The sequence below is a fragment of the Alligator sinensis genome, unplaced genomic scaffold (genome assembly GCF_000455745.1).
Source record: "Alligator sinensis unplaced genomic scaffold, ASM45574v1 scaffold262_1, whole genome shotgun sequence".
Taxonomy (NCBI): Eukaryota; Metazoa; Chordata; order Crocodylia; family Alligatoridae; genus Alligator; species Alligator sinensis.
In genome coordinates this window covers 3,724,569-3,747,724 of record NW_005841904.1, presented here as the reverse complement: position 1 = coordinate 3,747,724, position 23,156 = coordinate 3,724,569, and the positions used below count along the sequence as shown (strand labels likewise).

At 44.3% G+C, this 23,156-nt stretch overlaps 1 protein-coding gene and 1 long non-coding RNA gene across 3 annotated transcripts in view; one reads left to right on the top strand and one right to left on the bottom strand.

Annotated features, from left to right (window-relative positions):
• The window catches only part of LOC106721891, an 80,136-nt gene extending 57,124 nt beyond the window's left edge, over positions 1-23,012 (top strand). The window contains exon 3 of the long non-coding RNA XR_001357615.2: positions 21,182-23,012. This is a non-coding gene — a long non-coding RNA (uncharacterized LOC106721891). The remainder of the gene's footprint in view (positions 1-21,181) is intronic.
• IVD (isovaleryl-CoA dehydrogenase) lies at positions 2,305-20,873 on the bottom strand. 2 transcript variants are annotated; one of them, XM_006018536.3, is made up of 11 exons: positions 20,733-20,873; positions 19,135-19,186; positions 17,598-17,767; positions 15,217-15,310; positions 13,596-13,732; positions 12,120-12,216; positions 8,735-8,828; positions 6,948-7,029; positions 6,326-6,430; positions 5,594-5,666; positions 2,305-5,450 (listed from the first exon to the last, which is right to left on the bottom strand). In XM_006018536.3, the coding sequence occupies exons 1-11, from the start codon at positions 20,856-20,858 to the stop codon at positions 5,317-5,319; spliced, it is 1,164 nt and encodes a 387-aa protein (XP_006018598.1). In that variant the 5' UTR covers positions 20,859-20,873; the 3' UTR covers positions 2,305-5,316. The 2 variants fall into 2 exon arrangements, with proteins under 2 accessions (XP_006018598.1, XP_025053543.1); XM_025197758.1 differs by lacking the exons at positions 19,135-19,186; positions 20,733-20,873 and adding an exon at positions 18,548-19,109.
• Positions 23,013-23,156: the final 144 nt, after the last annotated feature.

Sequence of the window (23,156 nt, the reverse complement as noted above, 5' to 3'; positions counted from 1 at the left end):
TGCCGAAACTTGCCCCTCACCACACAGAACTTCCTGGCTGCCTACTCATTTGATAGGAAAGGGATCTGTACGACAGCTTTCTAAAGGGGACAGCTATGTAGGCATCTGCATGGATGCTCCAGCCCAATGACAGGGGTCCTGACGATCTTCTTGCATTTGCAATAGCACAGATTCCCTGAAATGCTCCTCTAGATACAATTGGATCTTGACAATATAGTGGGACCTGTTTTAATTGCAGCCCCAAATCACTACAGATGTAGCACACTTTGCGGATACTCTTGTGCACAAGGTGTGACTGATCCATACTGCAACCCATCCCATCAGCAATAGCTTTAAACTGTAGATTGGACAGAAAACGGCCTTCTTCCTGGCATCCCCTGAAACAAGTGATTTTGATTTAAAGGTGGTTTTGTAGAAGGAACATGGGAGAAGCTAAGGTACTGATAACCCTGTACTGTGAGAACCTTTTGTAGGTTAACCTGAAAACTACAGCAGGGACCACAGAGGAGGCCCTAACAGCCTAACCCACTCATATTTTATTCACCTATTCCCCCTCTCCTCCCAGTAAGTGGAAGGACATTTCTTTATGCTCTTTGATTTGGATTTCTACATCAAATAACCCCCTATGTTTTCTAGGATACAGCCAGAGCAGACCACAATCAGTTAAATACAACAGTTAAGTTAAGGACGTTGTTGAGAGCGGCAATGGTGAGTTAAAGAGATAAACAAAGCAGTTAACCATTGAGGGATATAAGGATTGTAAAAACCTTGATTTGTGTTTCAGTGCAAATGAAGCTCAATTGTGGTTGTACCAACAAGTTCCCTTGTATAGACAATGTCCTTACACATTTATCACAGCTCAGTTGCAACAACTGTAACTGCCCTCAGTTGCAAAATTCACCACTGGCAAGAGATCAGACTACACCTGAACTACTGTATTTAAAATATAATGCCAGGACTGCTTTGGTTCATCCATCTTTTAGCATGGGGAACTGAGATGCAACACAGCCTTGATTGAAATTTCTCAGAAAGAAGTCACCCAGGCTGGATTCCTCAAAAGCAGGTAGCTTCACAGAGTGAGGGGGAAGTGGTGGGAACTTGGTTTTACTTTTCTGAGGAAATTGCTATCCTTCAAAATATATGAACCACTGCCCAGAGCCTACAGGGACAGATACCTTGGATACAACCAGTAAGAATTACTTATGTAATTCCAGGAAAAGATGAGAGAGAGAGACTGAGGGACTTGGGATTGTCCAGCCTGGAGAAGAGAAGACTCAGAGGGATCTTGGTTGCCGCCTATAAGTATATCGGGGGCATACATCAGGGTTTGGGGGAGCATCTATTCACCAAGGTCCCCCACGGGAGGATAAGAAAGAATGGGCACAAGCTGATTGAAGATTGCTTCAAGTTAGACATAAGGAAAAAACTTCTTTACAAGCCAAGTGCCAAGGATTTGGAACAGGCTTCTCCCAGAAGTAGCACAGTCATCCACCCTAGCGATCTTCAAAAAACATCTTGACGCTCATCTTGTTGGGATCATCTGACCTCTGCAGTCCTTCCTGCCCACGTGCGGAGTGGCTGGACCTGATGATCTGCAAGGTCCCTTTCCAGCCCCTAACAACTATTAAACTATAAAAACCTTCTAGGTTGCAGGTGCTGCACAGATCTCACTTTCCCAGGCAGGACACAGCCCCTCACAATCAGGGAGGAGTTTGTGTCTGAAGACCATACATTCAAAGTCCCCACATTCTTCATATAATGGTAAAATAAAACTGGATGTTTGATTATTTAGTGAAGTAGTTTCCTGAATTCTCCAAACGTCTTCCTCCCAGCCCCCGTAACTGAATGACCAGCTAGCTGCCACAAGGAGACATCTATGGAACTAGGTAAGGTGCAGCATATTTGAGTAATCCTGCTCTGCAATCAACTGACTACCTCTTATCAGGCTAGAATGATTTCCATTACAATTTAAGTGCAACAGAAATGAGAAATTACATAGCCAGGGGCACGGTGCCCTTGTACATTCTCCTACCGGCTGCACAGTCTGAGAGAGGCTTCTGCACCTGCCAGATCTACCACCAGCTTTTTTAAAACAATTAGAGGGAGGGGGGGAAAAAAGTGGTTCGTTGAGAAGGGGAAGGGAGGGCAACAAAAGGCAACATCCGTCCCCATTCATCCCACCAGCTCTAACCGCACAGGATGTGTGTGTTGGGAGGAGTCGGGTTCTGTTATTTCGCAGTTCAGACCATACAAAGTCTCTAAATGCCCCCTGCTGGGCAAAGTACAAGGCAAATGCATGCAAGCTGAGCAACAACAGTTCTTTATTAGCATTGTACGTATGTTAGAAAACGGAAACTCTAATCATTGCAGACCCTCCCCCACAACACCGGAGCTTCCTTGATATACACCACCATATAAAAACTGCCCAGCTAATCAATGCCAGTCACAAGACAGATCACTTGATATTCACCTCAGCCATACCACAAAAGTGCTTGGGATCTGATAAACATAAGCTTTCCTAGGATTTATGGAGCTCTCTGCCAAACCTGCCCCATGGTGCATTCAACATTAATCTAATTTGTCTTAACTTTGAGATGCTGATTAGCCCAGAAAGTATGATATGCTTAATCATTCGTATTAAAGCCATGTCCCTCCAAGGTGAGAGGGCAGGTTTAAAAGCCAGTTCCATTCTGATTTGGAGCATGGAGCCTCTTAAGATTGCGGGTGCTTTGATAATTGTTTCAGTAAGGTTCTTCTGGCTTGAGACAGACTGTAATGTTATGATTCAGTACCAACATTTTAAAATTATTATTATTATTATTTTAAGTCTTCAAGGAAAATTGTAGTGATTTATTCCTATAGTAGAGTTAAAGAACATCAGTGAAAAATGGGTTGCCAATGATATTTCAAAATACTGCGCAGAGTCTCTGCATCTTTGTCAATGCAAGTGCTGCTACAGGCTCTCCCCAAGAGATTGGCCATTTTACAGATATATCGTGGGACTAGGGCTGAGGTTTTTAAAGCTGCAGAAAAGATGCTATTCATTGTAATGGGAGTCTGGCAACCCAATCCCTTGGACAGATTTGAAAACTCCCTTTTTGCTTTTTGCTATTTGAATAGCTGAGACAGGACAGTGTTCATAGATATTCTGGGGAAGGAGAGCCAGCCCAGTCCTGTGTTGCATTCTTTTCCCTTGCCCTTGCTCTAAGAAACTTGCTCCAGGATGCACAGTCTGCCTCTGTGAGACTCATGGAAGTGGCATGCTTTCTGGGGGGGTCTCGCAGATTACTGGTAATGCACAATTCCTCTAACAGGGGTGGGCAATTATTTTGAGCGGAGGGCCGCTTACTGAGTTTTGGCAAGCCATCGAGGGCCGCATGACAGGCAGCCAGGGGCAGATTAATATTACATTTTCTAAATTTTTTAGGGGGCCCGCAGGCCGGATGGAATGCCCTGGCAGGCCGCCCGCGGGCCACATTTTGCCCACCCCTGCTCTAACACAATCAACACCAACCTTATGCTGGACACAGAATGAATATTATTTTGAGGTAAAATGTAAGTGCTCAGTCACTTCAAGAAACAAGAACACACAACATTTCTTTTTTCATACATTCAAAACATCAATGCACATGGTGCTTCACACATGAAGCAGATGTTACTTATGTTCTAAGAGCCTCTTAATTTCCAAATCCTTTTCAGGTGCAATGCAGGGGGCTAAGTCTTAAGTAACAAAGCCCTTTCTGTGTTGGGTCCTGGATGTCTCCAAGATCACCTTGGTACTTTTTGCAGACTGTAAAAATCACCTCAATTGTCTGACAAGGCAGTCCTCAAATTCCTGTCTGCCCCTACAGAGAGGGCACTGTAGGGGCAACACCCGCACACTGAAAGCTGCCTGCCCCTTGGTCCAGGAGTACTTCAATTTTTTGTGCGCATATATGAATGACATCTCCTGATTCACTTATTTGTTAGGGAATTGTGGTAACATGAGCTTTCATTAGATCCAGGACTTTGTGTCTTTTACCTTGCTAGGTCACTGAACCTGAAGTTTGTTTTTTTTTTAATTCTCTATTGTTCTGTAAGAGGGAGAGAAGGAGTGTTGTATTGGTGATGGTCCAGGAAATATGGGAGAAGCAAGGCTTTTTGGTGAAAGATGCCAAATATAACAGGAAAATAAAGCTATTTGCAGTCTTGTGTATGAGACTGCCAAGATGGCAACTGTTTCACTCCTCTATTATACATATAACATTTAATTTTTTCCTGCAATTTGTTCTTTGAAGTTGAATTACACTGCAACTTTCTTATTCAGGGAAGGCCACAAAAGCTTTCAACATATAAGCTCTGCTGTTTGTAATGTTTCCTTAAAACACCTTCAAATCCTGCCACACTCATGCTGACTGCTTTCTTTCTCTTTATGGCTAAACTGGGGGGACAAGCACATGTATTTGCCAACAGAAGAGTGAGCCTTCAAATAAAAAGTCCATTTTGTCCCCCATGATTCATTCATGAGGTGTCATGGGGAAAAATTGGACATTTTAACTTTTCCTGAAGTGAGGGGTGGTGAAACCAGCAGCAGGAAGTAAACAATCAAAAGGAGTAAAGCCTTCAGACCACACTCCAAAGTTTTGGTAAGCAGGAGGAACATGGAAAGCAGTGTGCAAAGAAACTTATGTGACATTTTAATGAGGTTTTAGGAAACGTTTTTCTAACGTTGCTTGTGTGGCTCTGCTCTTTTGATATTAATGGCATGTGGTAACTAACATGAACTCAGCTAAAATCTGGTTTCCCAAAGAAGATATTAACTGAATGGCACAGGTTAACACACCAATAGAGTACCACATCAGGATATTTCATCTTCCAGCAGCAGAACCTTAAAAACACTTTGTTCAATAGCACTCAAAATTTTTAAAAGTACAAAGTTCCTTTCTCCCCCATCCATTCTCTCACAACCAGTCAGTCAAAATAATTGATTTCCTCTCATTTCATGAGAGTTGTTCATTAAGCAGGAACCATGCTTTTCCAATGGCAATATATCCCTGGCACCAACTTCAGGTCTCAACTCCTTAGAAGTTTCAAGATCAGGATGGCTTCTGAATAGGATGAATGAATAGCCAGACTAGTCACAAGAATACACTTTTAGTTCTGGTCTTCTGTCAGGTTCAAAGCCCAGGTAAACCCAGAGGCATTTGTTCACAGAATAGATAGCATGGAGTCAACAGGTGATGATTCCATTATCATGAACACAGAGAAAGCCTGTGCGTCACAAGCTCAAAGATCAAAGGCCTCTTGGTGATGAAGGTTTTTCTTTACTGATGGGTGTTACTTAAAGGTGGCATTAAAGGCCCGGCCAATGACGAGTCTCCTCACTTCACTGGTTCCTGCTCCTATCTCATACAGCTTGGCATCACGCAGAAAGCGACCCATGGGGTAATCATTAATGTAACCATTTCCACCTACAACCGAAAAGAAGAGGTCAGTAATTTCTTGCCTACAGTTGAGTGATTAGGACTATGACTACAGAGTCCTACATGTCACTTTCTACCTATGGCTGTGCTCACAGAAGCAGGGGAAAAAAGGGTATCTTCTATATTCTTACCAAGACACTGAATTCCATCCAGAGCCACCTGTGTAGCACATTCTGCTGAATAGAGAATCACTCCCGCACAGTCCTAAGGAAGGGACACAGTTTACAAGAGAGTCAAAGATTTCGCCTGCATTGGTCCAATAACATTTACCTTTCAACAAGTTTATATAATTACTAACATGCATAAGCTAGTCCTTTACAAGGACATACGCTTCCAAGCCCTGGATAGAATGGTGGAAAAACATTTGTTTTTTCTAGTGCAGAGACATTGAAATGTGGTGAAATGCCTGTATTTGGGCCACATCAAGACAAAAAAATGCAGCAGAGATACTATTGTCTCCTTCACAAATGGCATCATGCTCATGGAAGAGAGAGACAATTTGGCTTAGGATATATTACACTATTCTCCAACTGCTTGTCTCTTATTTGTCTCTTTGAGCCAAATACAGTTATGGTAACAGTTGTAGAAGTGTCAACGCCTTTTAGTCACTGCTGTAGCTGCTTTCAGTCGCCAGAACATTTTGTTTGGATTTCTATTCTATGGTTATGAATACCAATAAATCTGTTGCTTGTAAAGCAAAGTTTTCCTTCCCCTGAGAGTACAAGATATTCAAAGAATTTTGTATCTTCTATAAACTGATTCGTGGACACCTACAACATAAGCCCCCCCACTCCCCACATGAACAAGAATAAAGGGAGAGGAACAACCAGTGGTATGAGTAGCCCACGAGGAAGTAAGCTGACCTTTGCATTGACGTGTCCTCGATCACAGGCCCTAGCCACGTTATACACGTACTGCCGACATGCCATCAACCGTGTATACATATCTGCCATTTTACCCTGCATGAGCTGCACACAGCAGCAAAACACAAAACAGTATGATTTATATTCAATATTAAAACTTAACTTGAGGGGAAAAAAAGGAATGAAGGGAAAAAAATGGCAATATTCTGGGTTCAAGCATAGAGGAAGTGGCATTGGTTTTGTTGGGTTTACCATGCTATGTATTGGAAATTGAACAAACCAAAAAAGCTGGATTGGCTGGCACAACACTGAGCCTCGGCTGTCTTGGTTCATAAGTTCATATGTGTCAGACCCAGCAGAGCTGTAGGACTCCAAATCCCAGTTTGTCCACAATACTAACTCAGATACAGATACCAACTAACCAGTTCCTGTCACAATCTCATCGGAAGCAACACAGCTTCAGCACAAATCCAGAACATGTATTTTCCTGTAAGCCCGTAACAAAACATTGATGTTCCATCAGCACAAAGCCATTTTCTCAGATGTCATTTAACAAACTACCCGATTAAAAACTGCTTCTAAGTTCTTTCCCCTCACTTTACTTCTTTCCCCTTGCTCTCACCTGGAAGTGGCCAATTTTCTGTCCAAATGCTTCTCTCACATGTAAATATGGAAGTGCATAGTCAAGAACAGCCTGCATAATCCTGAAAGAAACAGGCAGGGGTGGGAATGGAGGGGAAAAGAAGAAGGAGAAAGATAGATTACTTAACAAACAAACAAACAAACAAACAAACAAACAAACAAACAAACAAACCTAAGCTCAGTCTAAGGTACAACCCAGTATGCAATAATATAGTCATGAAAACTGCAGTAAATTCAAAAGGATAATCATACTACAGAATCTAAATTTTCATTTAATGTTTTCTCAAGCCTTATTGTTTAAAAATGCCTTTCGTCATAAAGTATAACCAGGCAGCATCAAGCAATCACTCTGAGAGATGTGCCCCCCCCCGCCCCCATTCATCCCAATAGGCATTAGTGCTTTAGCACTGAAGCCTAACAATGACATCTTAAATGGACACATTAACCCTTTCCTTTCTGATTATTACAGTACTTCTCTCATGAGGAATGATATTGGCTATTGTAGAAGGTACTAGAACAGGGTACAGTGGGACATCTAGTCTCTGTAAAGATTTGTGGAGGGTGGGAGAGGAGGGACAGTCAGGAATAAAGCACTTAACTCTCTCTCCCAAAGTCAAGTTATTTGCCTCCCCGTTTCTCTAACCCCCAACTCTCTTGGGATGCCAACTCTCACTCCTTCCTGGGCATCCAAAGCTCCAAACTGTCCCTTACCCAGATGTTAAAGTTTTCCATCCCCTGCAATGCTGCATTTTCAATCTAAGAGTTTGCAGCACATCACAGATGTAATATCCAGGTGTAGCATATTGTCTTTGTGCATGCAATATAATGATAAGTAATAAACAATCAACAGTGACTGTACTGAATCAGGGGATTTAGAGAGCTAAGGGGCCCAGTGCCAATTCAGGGGTCCTTGCAATAGAAAACTGAGCTAATATGCTGCATAGGAAACAGCAGCTTGGTTTTAGGTATTCTCTACATTAATACCTTCCCAGAAAGTCTGAGAAATCCACTTACAGATAGGTGGAAAGGAGACACTGAAGGATTATTCAACTTTCCAGAGGCTATACATGGCAAAGAAGCAGAACCTAGATTTTACTCCTAGTGTCTTGTGTTCTAAGCAGCAGACAACACTGCCTGCTAGTGCATGTTGCTGTAAAGTTTCATTTTGCTTAATGCAGGAGGTGGAGCTGGAGGATTACAGCTTTAGCTCAGGTTATACTGAACTGCCTTGCTTCTCAGCAAAAGACCAGGTCAAATCTCATTGGTTGAGTAGCATACAGAAATATAAAACTGAATGAGTCGGAATGAACTCTCCTTCTTGGAAGCAGTCTTCCCACAAAAAGGGTCAGTAGAGATCTCAGAGAGGGCATGAGGGAGGCAAGGTAAAGGACGAGTAAGTACCTAACCACTGACTAATAAAGAGTTAATCTCTTTATCAATCAGATGCTCTTTTTCCTCTGAGGGGCACTGTATATTGGAAAGAGTCAGCATCGTAGATTGGGATCACTAGTTACAACTGGCAAAGGGGCATACACTAAAGAGACACATGAGCAACTTACCAAGGACTGAGGTTCAATCTCCATCAACAGAAACTTTTAAAATCAAGACTGGTTTTTCTAGAAGATTTGTCCTAGCTCAGACTACAATTATATCAGGGAAGTCCTATGGCCACTTATGTAGGAGATCATACAAAGTTAGTTTTAATAGTCCCATCTGGTCTCAGAATCTCTGAATCTATAACTAGCATAATAACAAAACAGCATTTACCCCAGTGGCCCACCACTCAGTACAAGTCTCTCCAGATCCAAGCCACTCATCAGAACGTAGACTCCTTTACTCAACTGTCCCAAGATGTTCTCAGCTGCAAAAAGCAAGAGCCAGTTATTTATTTATAAGCAGAACTCTTTGAAGACAAGCGGTCATCTATAGATCTATGTTCTCTAGGGAGAAGATTCAGGCCTCTAGTACAATGGTTTTCAACCTGTGGTCCATAGATCCCTAGGAGTCTACAGGCTATGTCCAAGGGTCCGCAAAAGATGACCAGGATCAGACAAAAGTACGTGAATACCCACATATACAATTCAAAAGGGTATGCAACACCTTAATTCAATATTTCTAAAGGGGTCTGCAAATGAAAAAAAGTTTGAAAACCACTGCTGTCATAGTATTCACTTCTTGCCGTGGGGCACAAGCAGTAGGAACAGAACAGGCATTTTTTTGAAGTTTTACATAATACACACACAGTTCCCTATTCTTTCTGACCAATGCTAAAAACAAGGTAGTAGAGTCATATGAGGTATATTAGCAGTTGGTTCTATCCACTTCTCATTCTCTAAAGGTAAGTACTGTCTACAGATCCACAAAACTAGGCAAAGAACATCTAAAGGAATGGAAGACTTAAGAACTATGAAACTTCTTCATTCCTAAATCGCTACCTCAGCACTTGCCCAAATTGACAGTAACTGAAAGGCATTCCCAGCTGATGTCTACTACATGAAACAAATGAGACTTAGTCTCTGATAAGTACATTTCTGTATTGGGTATATAGTCTCTGATAATAGGTATATTTCCATAATGGGCATTCCTAACAGACAATAAGGACTGAACGTATAGTGCGCCAGAAGTCTCTTCATTCCCTATGTGTCAGGTTTGGATGCACTGGCAGGACAGTACTGGAAAACTTGCATAACCCTTAGCCACATTCCCTTTGCAGGGCTGGTAATCCAGCAGCTTTCCACAAACCCTGCAAATGTTCAAGTCTTTTAAAAGCCTGTGTTAGGTCTACAGAGATGAAAGACAAATGACACACAGGACAGCAGGTGAAAGAGAGAACTAAAGAACCCAGGTACTCTTTGGAAGATCTAAAGAATGTGCAATGAGGAGAGAGAAGCAGAAAAGAAACCTCCCTCAGTGAGACTGTACCATGGTAATAATGAGAGAATTGGAGGCCTTACAAACCATGGCTGGGGTAAAGGCAGGATATTGCCCACTGGGAATGCTGTCATCTTAAGTACATGGAGACTGATGTGCCTTTCAGGCTTCCATTCCATGGCAATACAGCTGTGAGATATTCAAGCTGAAAACTAGTCCCAGACAGAATTCTGGACAGCAGATAAGTTTGTACCCTCTGAAGCAAATAATCTGGGACAGGAGTTGAAGGATTGCCCCATCTCCAGCTCATTCAGGAGCTGGGCTGATGGGCTCTAAGGAGAACTGCAGCTAACTCCCCTCCATCAGGTCACACTGGGGTGTGCCAGTGCTCCTCCTGGGATCAAAGTCAGAGGTTCCTGGCTAGAGGGTTTGGGCCCCTCTGCTCAGGGTCAGGCAAATCACTATACCTGGAGACAGGAAGGAAGTTTACCTCATGGTCAGATTGGTACGGACTGTGGGTTTTTTTGCCTTGTTCTGTAGTGGGAGGCATGGCCATCTACCCAGGATTTCTTGAGCATATATTGACAAAATTTCATAGAAGCAGGACATTGGCAGCCATGGTTCCCATGCTTTACCTGTAGCAGGTTAGGAAGTTAGGCATGTGTTGTATCAGGGTTGATGGTCATCTTATTAGGGTAGTCTAAACCATCAAATGGATGGTTTGGACAGGGATGATCCTGCCTCAGGCAGGGGGTTGGACTAAATGACCTCTGGGAGTCCCTTTCAGCCCTACTTTTCTACGATGGCAGACCTTAAGAGGGAAAAGCACAAAGGAACTTGGATCTTTGGGGAAATAGCTGAAAATTCAGGGAAAGGAAACATACTAAGAGCAACCATTGTAAACAGGTTTTACAGAGAGCAGAAACATCATTATCGATAAGACGGCAAGATAAAATTGCTCACAAATAGTGGAGTACCATAGCTATAGGAGGGCTCAGGCATTTGCTTCAGGGACTGCACTAACACAAATTCTCCAATCTATGCAGATGGAGAAAAGGAATGAATGGGTATGCAATGAGCTGAAGGATACAGACAATGCGCAGAGGGGCAGCCCTATTGGCTGTGCCTTAGGGCAGAAAACAGAAAGCGCTCTGAACTGGTTCTTTACCAGCACCACATGACCTAAGAACATGGTTCCAGAGAGAGCACTTACTATCGAGAAACACACAGTCTACACAGTGCAGCACTCCTGGCAATGAAATCCATGTACTTTAAAATAGATGGGAATGTAGTGCTAGAGGACATATTGATCTGCAAGAGAAAGATTTTGCAGATAGATGAAAAGGTATTGAACTGACTCAGACTCCAAGGTAGGAGATCAGAAGCAGCAGTAGAAAAGCTCACATGCAAACAGTGTAAGGTTTCAGCACTACAGTGATCTGGTTCAGTGAGTTATCAGAGACTGGGAATCCTGTTGCCATGAGAACACTGTGTTCTGCGTGCATCAGAGCTCCCAGGGGATAGCTGGAAGACTCAGTCTTCTATCTCACTAGCTTTTCTGACCCCAGACTGGGATTCTGGTTAAAAAAAATCCAAAGATGTTGAACTTAAGGATCTCAATCAGTCTCTGAAAGTCCTGTAAAGTGACAATATCCCTAGCCTCAGCGCAAAGCAGTTTTCATGGTGTATGGAGAACTAAGGATTTGCTCATCCTGCAGACGCGGAATTAGAATTTACAGAAATCAACATGATGAATCTCCTCTGCTTATTGTTGAATGATTATTATTTTATTTCCACAAGTAAACGTGACCATAGAGTTGAATCAGAATGGCATCCAAGTCAGTGGCCACAACCTTCAACTAGAGATTCTGGAAAACAGAAACCCAGTGACCAATTAGGGGGTTCCTTCAAATCCTGTTCCCATGACTCAGGCAGAGAACTCCAGTGAAAACAGGCAAATCAACATTTTTTTCCTGATTTTTTTCCAAGCTTTATAAAGCTAGTGCTTAAGTGTAATATCTAGCATAGTCCAACCCCAAGGGTAGAAAGAAGTGTCAGATTTAATCAGAGGACCTATGTTCATTCACTTTCATGTGCAAGAGTAAACCTCTAGCCTCACCACCTTGTCTGTAAGATGGCCGCTGAAGAGCCAAATATGTGGAAAAGCCTTTACTCACAATTTGTATATACACATGATTGATTTGTGATATATGTGCATGAGAAGAGAGGAAAACACCATGTGGAGAAAGTAAACAGCTCTGCTCAATTCTCAGTCACTTACCAGGAATCTTACAGTCTTCAAAGATCAATTCACAAGTATTAGATCCCCTCATTCCCAACTTTTCAAGCTTCTGGGCGGTGCTGAACCCAGGCATTCCCTGCAAAAATCAAGAGAGAAAGAGGTTACAAACTTTCCACTTCTGGAAGTTAAAAAAAAAAAAAAAAAAAAAAATCACCCCAGCTAAAAATTGAAACTTCCTCAGTTGTGTGAATAATGAGGGATCTGCAATGCATGAGAATGCTGGAGGAACATTAGGGTACAACTTCTGGTGTTGGAACAATCACAAATGGATATGCTGCAGGTGTGGGGGAGGAAAGCAAATGTGTGTACCAGCAACTGCTGCTGGAGATAGCACATGAACCGTGGGAGAGGAATCCATTTTCTAATGCATATGAATCTTGAGCACCTAAGAATGGCTTAGTCAGAACACAGCACCAGATGCTAAATATTTAAATCGATATATGATAGTGATTAACTCTTCAGGCCCTGTGGTTGTGGTGTTCGAGTTTGACTCTGGGAAGTGCACGAACAGATTAGCTGGACTGTAAAATGTGTATTTGAATCTATGCTAGACGTATGTGATGCCCTTACATTCAAACTGAAAGGAGTGGAGGGGAAAGGACAGTTCCTCCGAGTCTGAAGAGCTTACAATCTAAGGCCCTAATCTGGCGTTCACAGCCAGAGGAGTGCAAAGGAGGACAACTGGAGAACGGGGAGTAGAGAGGCTGTGGTAGGAGATCACAAAATGTTCTTACATACTTTATTAGCTCCAAAATTAAGGAGTGGGAGAGAAGGGAAGGGAAAATGAAAATGATGCTAAGGTTTGAAAAGATAAGAAAAGGCTAGTGGATAGTACAACACATTAACAGACCACTGCAAAGAAATCTTGAGGAGGGAGGGGAACAGGCGCTACTATAGTGCCCAGAAGTAAAGATGGCACTCTTGACACTCTAGTTGTACAGAAGTGGCACGAAGGAAGCCATGGAGTCTCTTGCCCAAGGAGACAATGAAGGAAATGTCAAGGCATCATGTGTCTTTGATATTTCTTTGTAGAAGGCAGAAGGTAGGGCAGGGTATCACCTTAGGGACTAGCTGGTTAGTCTGTAGGAGACAAGTAGTGTTACAGTACTGCAGGCCCTGCTATATTGGATTCTGTTCTTCCTAAATTTCTTATCCAGGAAGCAGGCTATCTGTTCAGTTCTCATGCTCCAAGTGCTCCCTGCTGATAATGCTGACTATAATCAGTCCTCTGTCCCACTGAATTCATGATTTTGTTAAACTTGAGTGTAAGAAGAAGGTGAGGACATAACTTGTCCTGTTGTTATTATGACAATACACTCCTGAGAAAGGTGCTGCTAATTCGTCAAAATAAAACAACTCAGCCTTCTAAATTAATTAATTCTGTTAGGACTGTAGCCTCAAGAAGATTCAATAAGGTATGGCAGGCGTCTTCCTCTTCGGTAACTTAAAGCCTACCTTCTCTACAATGAATGCAGTTATACCCCTGGAGGCTGGAACAACATTGAGATCTGTTTTGGCATAAACTATCAGAACGTCAGCATCTGGGCCATTAGTGATCCAAAACTTGTTCCCATTCAAAACAAAGTAATCTCCTAAAAAACACAAAGTGGCAATCGTTAGTTCAAATGGATTAAATCCCAGGACCACACAAACACCTCTATCCCTACTCATGACCCAACAAGCCAGGGTCTCTAAGGGTGTGGATGCAAGTAACAATTGAACTGTTTCCAAATGTCACTGATTGGGAACTGGTTCATGATCACTTCAGGGCAGAGACGTCCACATGTGCAGTACCCTAGCATTCCAGGTAGAAATGGTCATCTTTAAGGCATTGCAGTGCTGTAGCTCTGACCTTGGGGGGGGGGGGGGGGGGGGAGAGGGAGTAATGTGTTTTAGAGGGTTTGGGAGTGTGGGGGTGGGGGGGGGGGGGGGGGGGGGGGGGAGAGAGAGAGTAAGGACCCAGCCAAGAATGCCTCCCAGTGGGTGAGTGGGGAGAGTACTTGCACCCATGGTTTGACGGCACCAGAAGCAGGTAACCTGTGGTTAGGGACATTTTCATTTTTATGCTTTCCCTTCTCTCCTAAACAGTTCAGTAAAGGCTGGTAACATGAATTTGACCAAACTTTTCAGTGTGCTTGCCTAACTTGGTGGCTGATGGCTGGGAGAGTGCTTGGATCCATATTTTTGGATTCCCAGGGGCTGAGGGTAGAATGATAAGGTCCTGCAGTTGAGTAGGGTGAGGACACAGCTATTGTTAGAAAGCTAGCTTCTACTGAACAAGCAGTACAAAGGAGCTAGCTCACTGATAAAAAAAGGCCAAAAGAGTAGCCGGGGGAGGGGGCAGTAGAGTTCTGACTGCACACCAAAGCAGCCAGCTGCAGTGGCAAAGGAGCTGAGGAATGATTCTGTTTGGGATGCCTAGAGGACTGAGCAGACCCAGATCTTGGAGTCAACATGTAACACTGGTCTGGTTCACAGTGCACCAGAGTACTGGATACTCAAGGTATACTTCTGAACCATTCTGGGATACTCAAGGTATACTTCTGAACCATTCTGGGAAGCTTTAACAGGTACATCTGTGCATTCCAGGTTTATAATGCATTTAAACTAGGCTAAGTGTTACATGTGTCTATACCCTAGGACATTCCAAGAGAATCCCTAAAGCAGTCCTGGGTAAAATACATCCCCAAATCCTTGATTCTTGGGTCCAAAGAATGAAATAAGCCACTATCGGAGCCCTCCCTAAAGTCATAAAGGCAACCTTTCCACCATAACGAGCACTCTGGAAAATCACAACAGTGCATCTTTTAACTCTCCTCCAAGACAGACATGTTTACACTTCTTGCATTTAGGAGCATCAGTCAGTCCCCCTTCACCCATACACCTGTGCAAACTTTCTGCTTGTGAGCTACAGAGCAACACGAACATCAATCTGGACTGATACCTTGGTATGTCTTGGATTAGGAAGAGCCCAGTAGGCTGAGAAAGTTAAATCTAAATGTAAAGAAGAGATTGTTCAAGCATTTCTTCTGCCCAGTGTGAACAATATTCCCAGTTACTTTAAGACATGGTTTACCTTTTTTTTCTGCCTTCAGCTTCATGGAGACAACATCAGAACCAGCATTGGGCTCACTCATTGCTAAGGCTCCGATGTGCTCCCCACTGATTAACTGGAAAAGAGATATACAAGGAAAATGGAAAAGAGGATATGGGTTTGCTGTATTCTGGGGGAAAAGGGGTTCTCACTAAGTTTCGAAATTTAATGTGCTACATATGAGATGCAAGTGGGAAACCTTGTACCTGAAAGACCTCAGACAACAGGCTCACTTTTGTCATTATGCTAAGGGCACAGAACCAAATCACAGTGGGACTATCAGGATGAGGCAATATGCATTTCAGTTCCTGTTTTAAAAGCAGATTTTTTTCTCTCTCTCTCCAGGAAGGTGCCAACAGAATCATGCTGGCAGCCATATGCCTTTTCCAAACTCCATGTTCTATACTTCCCGATTGCCCTTTTAAATGGCTGATTGGCAGAGGCAAATGCTTTATATGTATGTAGATGGAGGTTCAACTTGTTTAAAACTAGCGCTGTAAAACACAAAAGACTAATGAGAGGGATAGGCAGAGATTGCAAAGGGCTTGGCAATAAACTAGTGCCATGATCCCCACCTCACTTGTGACAGAATAGCAGATGGATACCCTCCTTCTGTGTCCCCTCAAACCAGGATCTGGCAGAGCTGCTGCTTTTACTTTGTGACCATTTCTTCCTGTACTTCCCTCCTTGCCGATTTCCTTCCCTGTGTAATTTGTTTTCTAAGCTTTTCTTTTTTGTTTTGTAAAGAGTGATTTAACATACAAGATACACAGCTGACATATCAATCTCCTATCATGATTTAACAGCAAAAGAAGGATTTACATATTTTCTTACTATAAAGCCTGATTCTGTGCCTAGCGACTTCACAGGAAGTGGAACCACGTCCGTATCCATTTAAAGGACACTTTAACGTAACAGTAGCATCTGTGCAGTGGCAGAAGCTTGTGGTAACTGCAGTAACAGCTTCAGGCTTGGCTATGGAGTTAACATTGACAAAATAATCTTTACTATTCAAAATTTCAAGAAGTCCACAGGCCTTCTCTATTTAATAAGGGAGCAAGGGACCTGGCACTGGGAGAACATACTAATGCTAGAATTCAGTACCTTCTCAGTTCAGCATGTTAGGTGCACAAATACTAGTGCCCACTAGATGGCATGCTAGAGCCCAGGTCAGCAACAGAGGGTGCATCTACGCCCACATTTCACTGAGGAGTTGACTAAAGACCAGACAGAAGTGCAGGGTCTAACACAAAGCACTTCACAGAAAGTGCCATAAGTCAGACAGATCCTCCCAGTCCAACAGACATTAGCTGTTGGGTTGGGAGGCAGGAGATTGAGCTCCAGTTTGGAGCAGATCCAGGGAGAGAGGCTGCGTCTCTGCAGCCACTTCCCCTAGCTCTGGTCCCCCTCCCAGCTCCCGTGCTGACTCAGGATGGGAGGGAGGTCTGTTCTGGAGTTTCCCCAGCTGCACTGGAGTGGGGGGGAGGTGTGGATTAGAGTCCCCCACCTTGGGGAGGGGATGGGGGGACGGGATGGAGACTCCAATCCACCCTACCACCCTCTCCAGCACTAGCTGGGCAAACCCTAGAACAAGCTCCCTTTGCTCCCTTCCCCCTCTCCCATTCTGAAAACAGCACCGAGAGCAATGCTGGGCTGCATCAGCTAAGCTCTACTACTAGCAAGTAGAGACAGAAGTTAATGAAGCTGGTTTGGAGGGTTCAGATTCCAGGGATCGGGCCCTTTAAAGTGCTCTGCAGCTGTGCACTTGTGTTTGATCACAACTGTAGAGCACGAAAAATCAGGTGAAAATTGCCATTTCTGTCTGTGCTTTAATCAGCTCCACAGTAAAGCATTACTGTCTACAAGTGCACTGTAAATTAATTAACTCTGCTGTAGGATAGCACTGTCAGGGGCAGAACTACCCTATGGCAGAGTAATTACATGTGAAGGGCAGGTGTAGATGGTGACCAGGGCTGGCATGACAAGGGTACTAAAGAGCAGGGGCTGACTGCCACACGGCTCTGCACTTCAGCACCCTCATGCCCCAGCCAGCCCCTCTGCTGCCCAACACCACCACCCGCAGATCAGGGCTGGCCCCTTGAGCCTACTGCCAGCCTAGGGCTGCTCCACCCCAGCTCAAACTACTGTGGTCCTGGGCACATGTGCAGACTCCAGCATGAACTGTGCCAGAGTTTACTGCTCGACGTTAACTGAACGTGTAGATGCACCCAGAATGTCTGAAACCTTGTGACCTTTGCTGATTCTTTTAGTTTCATTAGACCATTTAGCTTAATTGTAATTAAACCTACCGCTTGATATTTCTCCTCATTCCAGACCACATAGCACAGGCACCAATCACATACCTTAGGTAGGTACTTCTCCTTCTGTGCTTCACTGGCATTCCGCACAAATTGGTTAATACAAAGGTTTGAGTGAGCACCATAACTGAGTCCAATTGCTGCTGAAGCTCGAGACATTTCCTCCATCACCAATACATGGTCCAAATACCCCATACTAGATCCCCCATACTCCGCTAAGAGGAGAAGAAAATTCAATGTCAGCTCAGATTAATTTATTTGTATTTAATAAAAAAAATCTAAAAATTCTCAGCATTGGGCTCAAACTTGTTTGGAGGTCTCAGATGCTTACATTGGGACTTCCACTTTTGACTACCTGCCTGCCTGAGCTGGTTACTCCTGATTTCCCCATTGCTCCTGAATCTCTACTCTTCCATCTTAAAGGCACCGTACATTGCTTGCTCAATAAATTAATTAGTGGCATGTTATACTTATAAAATATACTATAGTTTTAAATTTTAATGGATGTAGAAACATCCAAAGCATCATAATCAAACATTTCCCAACGCTACATCTCTCATTCTCATCCTCCTAATCCCAAAACAGAGTGAGAATTTGCTTGAAGTCCTTTCACATGCATGCAATCAACGTAAGAATTGTGATGGGTAAAAGTGATGGTGACAGACACGTGGGTGTATGGATGCTGTTGCATGGTGCATTTAATGTAATGAGAATGGTGTAACTGTTCAGGTTTGCTTTGGGCTGCACCATATGGGTCACAAGACAGGTTGGTAGAGGTAGCGTTTGTATGTGTGTGCATACACGCACAAGATATTTTTGCAAAGAAATCTTGACCTATTGCCTAGGGTCAAGCATTTTTGGAACCAAGGGGAGGGTATTAGACGTAGCTCTGGCCTCCTGTTATCGCAATACCTCCAGGCCTGGTGCCATTTCCCTGTGGAGTGAAAACAAGGCTTTTAAAGGCCAAACAAGGTTCCCGTCAGCATTTCTGGTACCAGGAGAGGGTGTTGGAGCTTGCTTCAGCTTCCCTGAGAGACAGTCTGGTATTGCAGTACCTCCAGTGCTGGTCTGATATTGCAGTTCCTCTAGGCCTAGTGCTTGTTCCCTCCTGGAGGGAGCAACTTCCTGGGTTTTGTTCGTTTGTTTAAGGGCCACAAAAAAAAGTTCCCATTAGCACGTTTGCCCAATATGGGCTGTATGTTTTATAGTCACTCTCAGTGTTGGCTGTATTTACAAATGATTTTTTCACCTCATCCCCTCAAAACAATTTTAAATTACACTGAAACAGGAACTCTGGATGAACATATTGTCTCCATCATGGGCTTATAATATCTTGGGTGAGTGATTTGTGATAGAACAAATGAGTAGCTGACTAGCTCAGTTGGTTAGAGTGATATGCTAATAACACCAAGGTCACAGCTTCAATCCCCCTTTGGGATGCAAGACCTTTTATGCCTCAGGCAAGGAGTTAGACTAAGTGACTCTTGTGGTCCCTACTTCTCTAGGATGTCTATGAACCTATATGGGAAGCATTTTGCATGGAGAATCATTCTGTTGGTGTAAAAGGTGAGAACTGACTTACTGGGAGCTGTGATTCCCAGAACTCCAAGTTCTCCAAGTTTCTTCCAAAACTCCTACAAATACAGAACACAGCAATCAATATGATCTATCTCAGACAGAGAACAAGGACAGGACTTTGTATGCCCATCTCCTCAAACATACTAAATTACTTTCCCTGAATAAACACTCCCCTTTCTTGTGGAGTGGCAGCTGCCACTTCACAGTTTTGACTTGGAGGCTGCAAAGATTTACACATGTATAGCTTCACATGTGTGCCACTGGGTTCAATCAAAACTATTCACAGGCATTATGCTTACAGTCTTAATCTCTGCAGGCTCAGGGCCAAAGGGTTAATTTATTTCCCAATTTAATTCCAATGTTGACTCAATCTCAACTGATAGCCCCCTCAGAAAACTGCTTTTTTGCCTTGGGGCACAAGCTGCCTCTTGCCAAAGATGGCATCAGACTTTGCAAAACTGTATTCCTCATATTAGGGGAGTTAATGGCCTTTGGACTTGGATCCTCACAAGGATTTTGCTCTAGATGATGCACATCAATTTTATGCAAGATCTGGATGACATCTACTGCAATGGGCTATATTTTTATAAGTTACATAAGGCTGGAAGTTATTTATTGAGAACATCGACAGCAGAGTTTTGCAAGGCTCTGGCAGGTATTTTAAAGTGTTTAAGTCTTGCGAAACTTATGCACTCTAACACAGGGGCGGGCCAGTAAGCTCCATAAATTAAAGCAGGTCTGGTTCACAGAACTTAACAGCTTCTGTTAGGCAGACATGAAAAGTTCCAACCTGAAACAGCAGCTTATACAATGGTGTTTGCACAGAGTATTTTATGTAAAAAAATTTAATAAAAAAGACTGTGCATGAGAAAAGTTCCTTGCCTGTTGTGGCAGACTGCTTTGCTTCAAATGTATCATATCTCTAGACAAGAGACAACCTAGAACAAGCACCCTGATAAGAACTGCAGCAGGCAGGGAAGAGACATTACCGTCAGTCCTCTACCACTCTCTTTTTATTAATTTCTGGTTAGATATTCCCCAAGCTAGTAGGAATTCCATCGCTTCCTTGAACCCTGTATATTTCTCATTTAAACTCCTTCATGAAATTTTAATCTTGAGGGTAAAACAGCTAACAAGTATTCATGACTGGGCTTATTTAGCCTAGAGAAGAGGAGACCGAGAGGAGACTTAATAGCAGTCTTCAACTACCTGAACGGGGGTTTGAAAGAGGATAGAGCTAGACTATTCTCAGTGGTGGCAGATGACAGAACAAGGAGCAATGGTCTCAAGTTGCAGCAAGGGAAGTTTAGGTTGGATATTAAGAAGAACTTTCTCACTAGGATGGTAGTAAAACACTGCAACAGGTTACCCAGAGAGGTGGTGGGAGCTCCATCCTTGGGGGTTTTCATAGACAAAGCCTTGGCTGGTATGCTCCAGTTGGGGCTGGTCCTGCTTTGAGCAGGCGGTTGGAGTAGATGACCTCCTGAGATCCCTTCCAACCTTTACTTCCTATGATTTTATGTGGCATGATCAGGCTCCTTCCTCTGGAGGCAGGCACAATGCAGAGCAAAAAGACCTTCAATACACACATCAAGGGCTTACCCGCATGCCCTTGAACTCATTCTCCTGGTCAATTAGTTGGGCCTTTGGAGCCAAATGCTCCTGGCAGAACTTGATCATGGTTTGTCTAAGCTGTGGAAGAAAGGAAGGAGGGGGAAAAATACACATCAGGATATGGTTCCTTTTCTTCCCTGAATATGCCCAACATGCTCTCACTGACCACGTCCTAGGCTCCCAATATTCAAAGCTAGAAAGTAAAACCAGACAGCTTTGAGTGTCAGATAATAAAAAAGAGACTCCCCAAACAATGTTTATAATCTTCTAACACTGAAAGACTGTAATCTTTAAGAGGGGATAGCAATAGGGTGGGAAGCGAGTCTTACAGTAACATTAGAATGGGGAAATGGTAACAGTGTTTTAGAGATTCTGTAGTTAGACAGTTTCTAATACACTAATCCCTTTATCCATTTTTCTGTCTGGTACTTTCACAGCCAATGGACAGAGATGATGAAAGTCTTTCCATCAAGAAGATGCTTCTGGATACACTTTTATATATATAAAAATTTGTCAAAGCATATCTATGAAACACATCATTTGATCAGATGCTTAAGAAGCCAGTAACCACACCAGAGAAAGCAATCAGAAATATACATTTTATATCTTACATATTCTGAGCAATTCAAATACATTTAAAACAAATAAGCTACCATGCAGATGCTACAATTAAAGGGTCAATAAACATCACTTCTAACGGTAATTGGTTGTTTTCAAACACTTACCCACTTAGAAGCAGGTTATAGCAACAAATTTACCACACAGGCAGCTAAATCAATTATCAGGGGAAAAAAGTCATTAGCAAGCTGGGGGCGCTATTTTAAACCAGGAACTGAAACACTCCTAGTAATCTAGTAACCTCATCTCGGCAGGCTGTCAAGCTTTGGATGCTTTTACTGCTTTATTTTATCTTAGGTCAATACTTCCCAATGTTTTCCTCAGCATGAACCCCTTGCTCCCAACCCACAGTCCCCCACCATAGTGCTCGAACCCCAGCTGCCACCCATTGGAGGTGGCAACTGCTGCAATGCGAGTACAGTGCAGAGTCCAGCTCTACGCCCTGGCCCCCAAGGCCAGAGTGGATGCAGGCTGCCTGCTGTGGGCTCAGGGCTCCCTGTCCTGCTGTCCTCACCCTGAGAGCTTCTGCGGACCAGTGGGCGAGACCTGTCCCCCCTTGCCCACCTAGCAGCAGTGGCATGGAGTTGCACCCCCCTCTGCTGATAGGCAGGCTGGGGGCACCCTGGCAGGGAGGCACAGCTGATGAGGTAATAGTGGCACCAAGCCTCCCCACCCCACTCTACTGCAGAGTCCCCCGGGTGGGAAATGGCTGCAGGGAGAGAAGTCCCGAACCCACATCCGCCCCAGCCCTGTGCACAAGTCTGGGGTGCACATGCCCCTCCATGCCTCCCTTCCCCAGGACTGACTCTGCCACTGCGCACACCTCTCCCTCCAGCCACCCCTGGCTCTATCCTGCTCCCTTAGCTGGGCCCTGTATTCCCAGCCCAACTCAGGGCCCCAGGCACCAGCCCTGCTGGGCAGCACCCCAGCCCCACCCCACTCCCTCACCATGGGGGCCTCAATCTGCCCTCCCCACCCCATAGACTTATCTGCAGGGAGCTGTGGGACCTGCTCCCTACACTGCCTGGCTGTCACATGCATGTGTGCAGATGCACATGGCACCCCCTGCCTGATTGCCCTTCTTCCACTCCCCCCAGCTCCAAGCAGCCCCTTGCAGTCTGCAATTTTGACAGCGTGCAAGGGGAACATGCCATTTCCTGCTTTTTTCTCCTCTAAAAGGAGAAAATCTGTGATCCCTGCAACCCCATTTTTTTTTAATCACTGCAACCCCAAATGGAGTCGTGACCCCAAAGGCTGGGAACTGCTAGCCCATGTTTGCTTCCGGCGTTTGGTCCTTTGCCTATTCCCACAGGGAACACCTGGACTATTTACTTATCTTTCCTTTTTATACACCCAGTGCAGGACTCCAGGCAGCCTTGGGGCTCCAACCCTGAGCACGGGGGCAGATGGAGAACAGTGCAGCAGTAACAGGAGAGAGTGACCCTTTATTAGTTCTGCACAGGCTTTAGACCAAGGAAACCTCAAGACTGGGAAAACGCAAGGCTGCGACGCCACCTCCTGGTGCCAGCACCAAAGCACTGGTTAAACTGGAGCTCCACCGCGAGAGGCCGGGGCGACCTGTGAACTCCGAGGCGCAGCCTTGGCCGGGCCCTGTCCCGTCCCAGCGGGTGGAGGCGGCCAACGGCCGCGCCCCGCGCGCCCACCGGCCCCCCCCCCCAGCCGGCCTGGCTGGCCAGCAGCCCACTGGATCTTTCTCGCTCTCGCCGGCTTCCTACAAGGGACGCCCATCCGCGAGGCAGGCTCAGGGCGGCGCCGGCGCCAGCCCACTGCTGC

Excerpts from the sequence above, each read along its gene's own strand:
- IVD (XM_006018536.3), bottom strand. The coding sequence starts at position 20,858 with ATGTGTATTTTTCCCCCTCCTTCCTTTCTTCCACAGCTTAGACAAACC. Across the intron at positions 7,030-8,734 it reads CTGAGTGGTGGGCCACTGGG|GATTATGCAGGCTGTTCTTG; the intron begins GTAAATGCTGTT and ends TGTTTCTTTCAG. Across the intron at positions 6,431-6,947 it reads AGAAAATTGGCCACTTCCAG|CTCATGCAGGGTAAAATGGC; the intron begins GTGAGAGCAAGG and ends TGCTGTGTGCAG.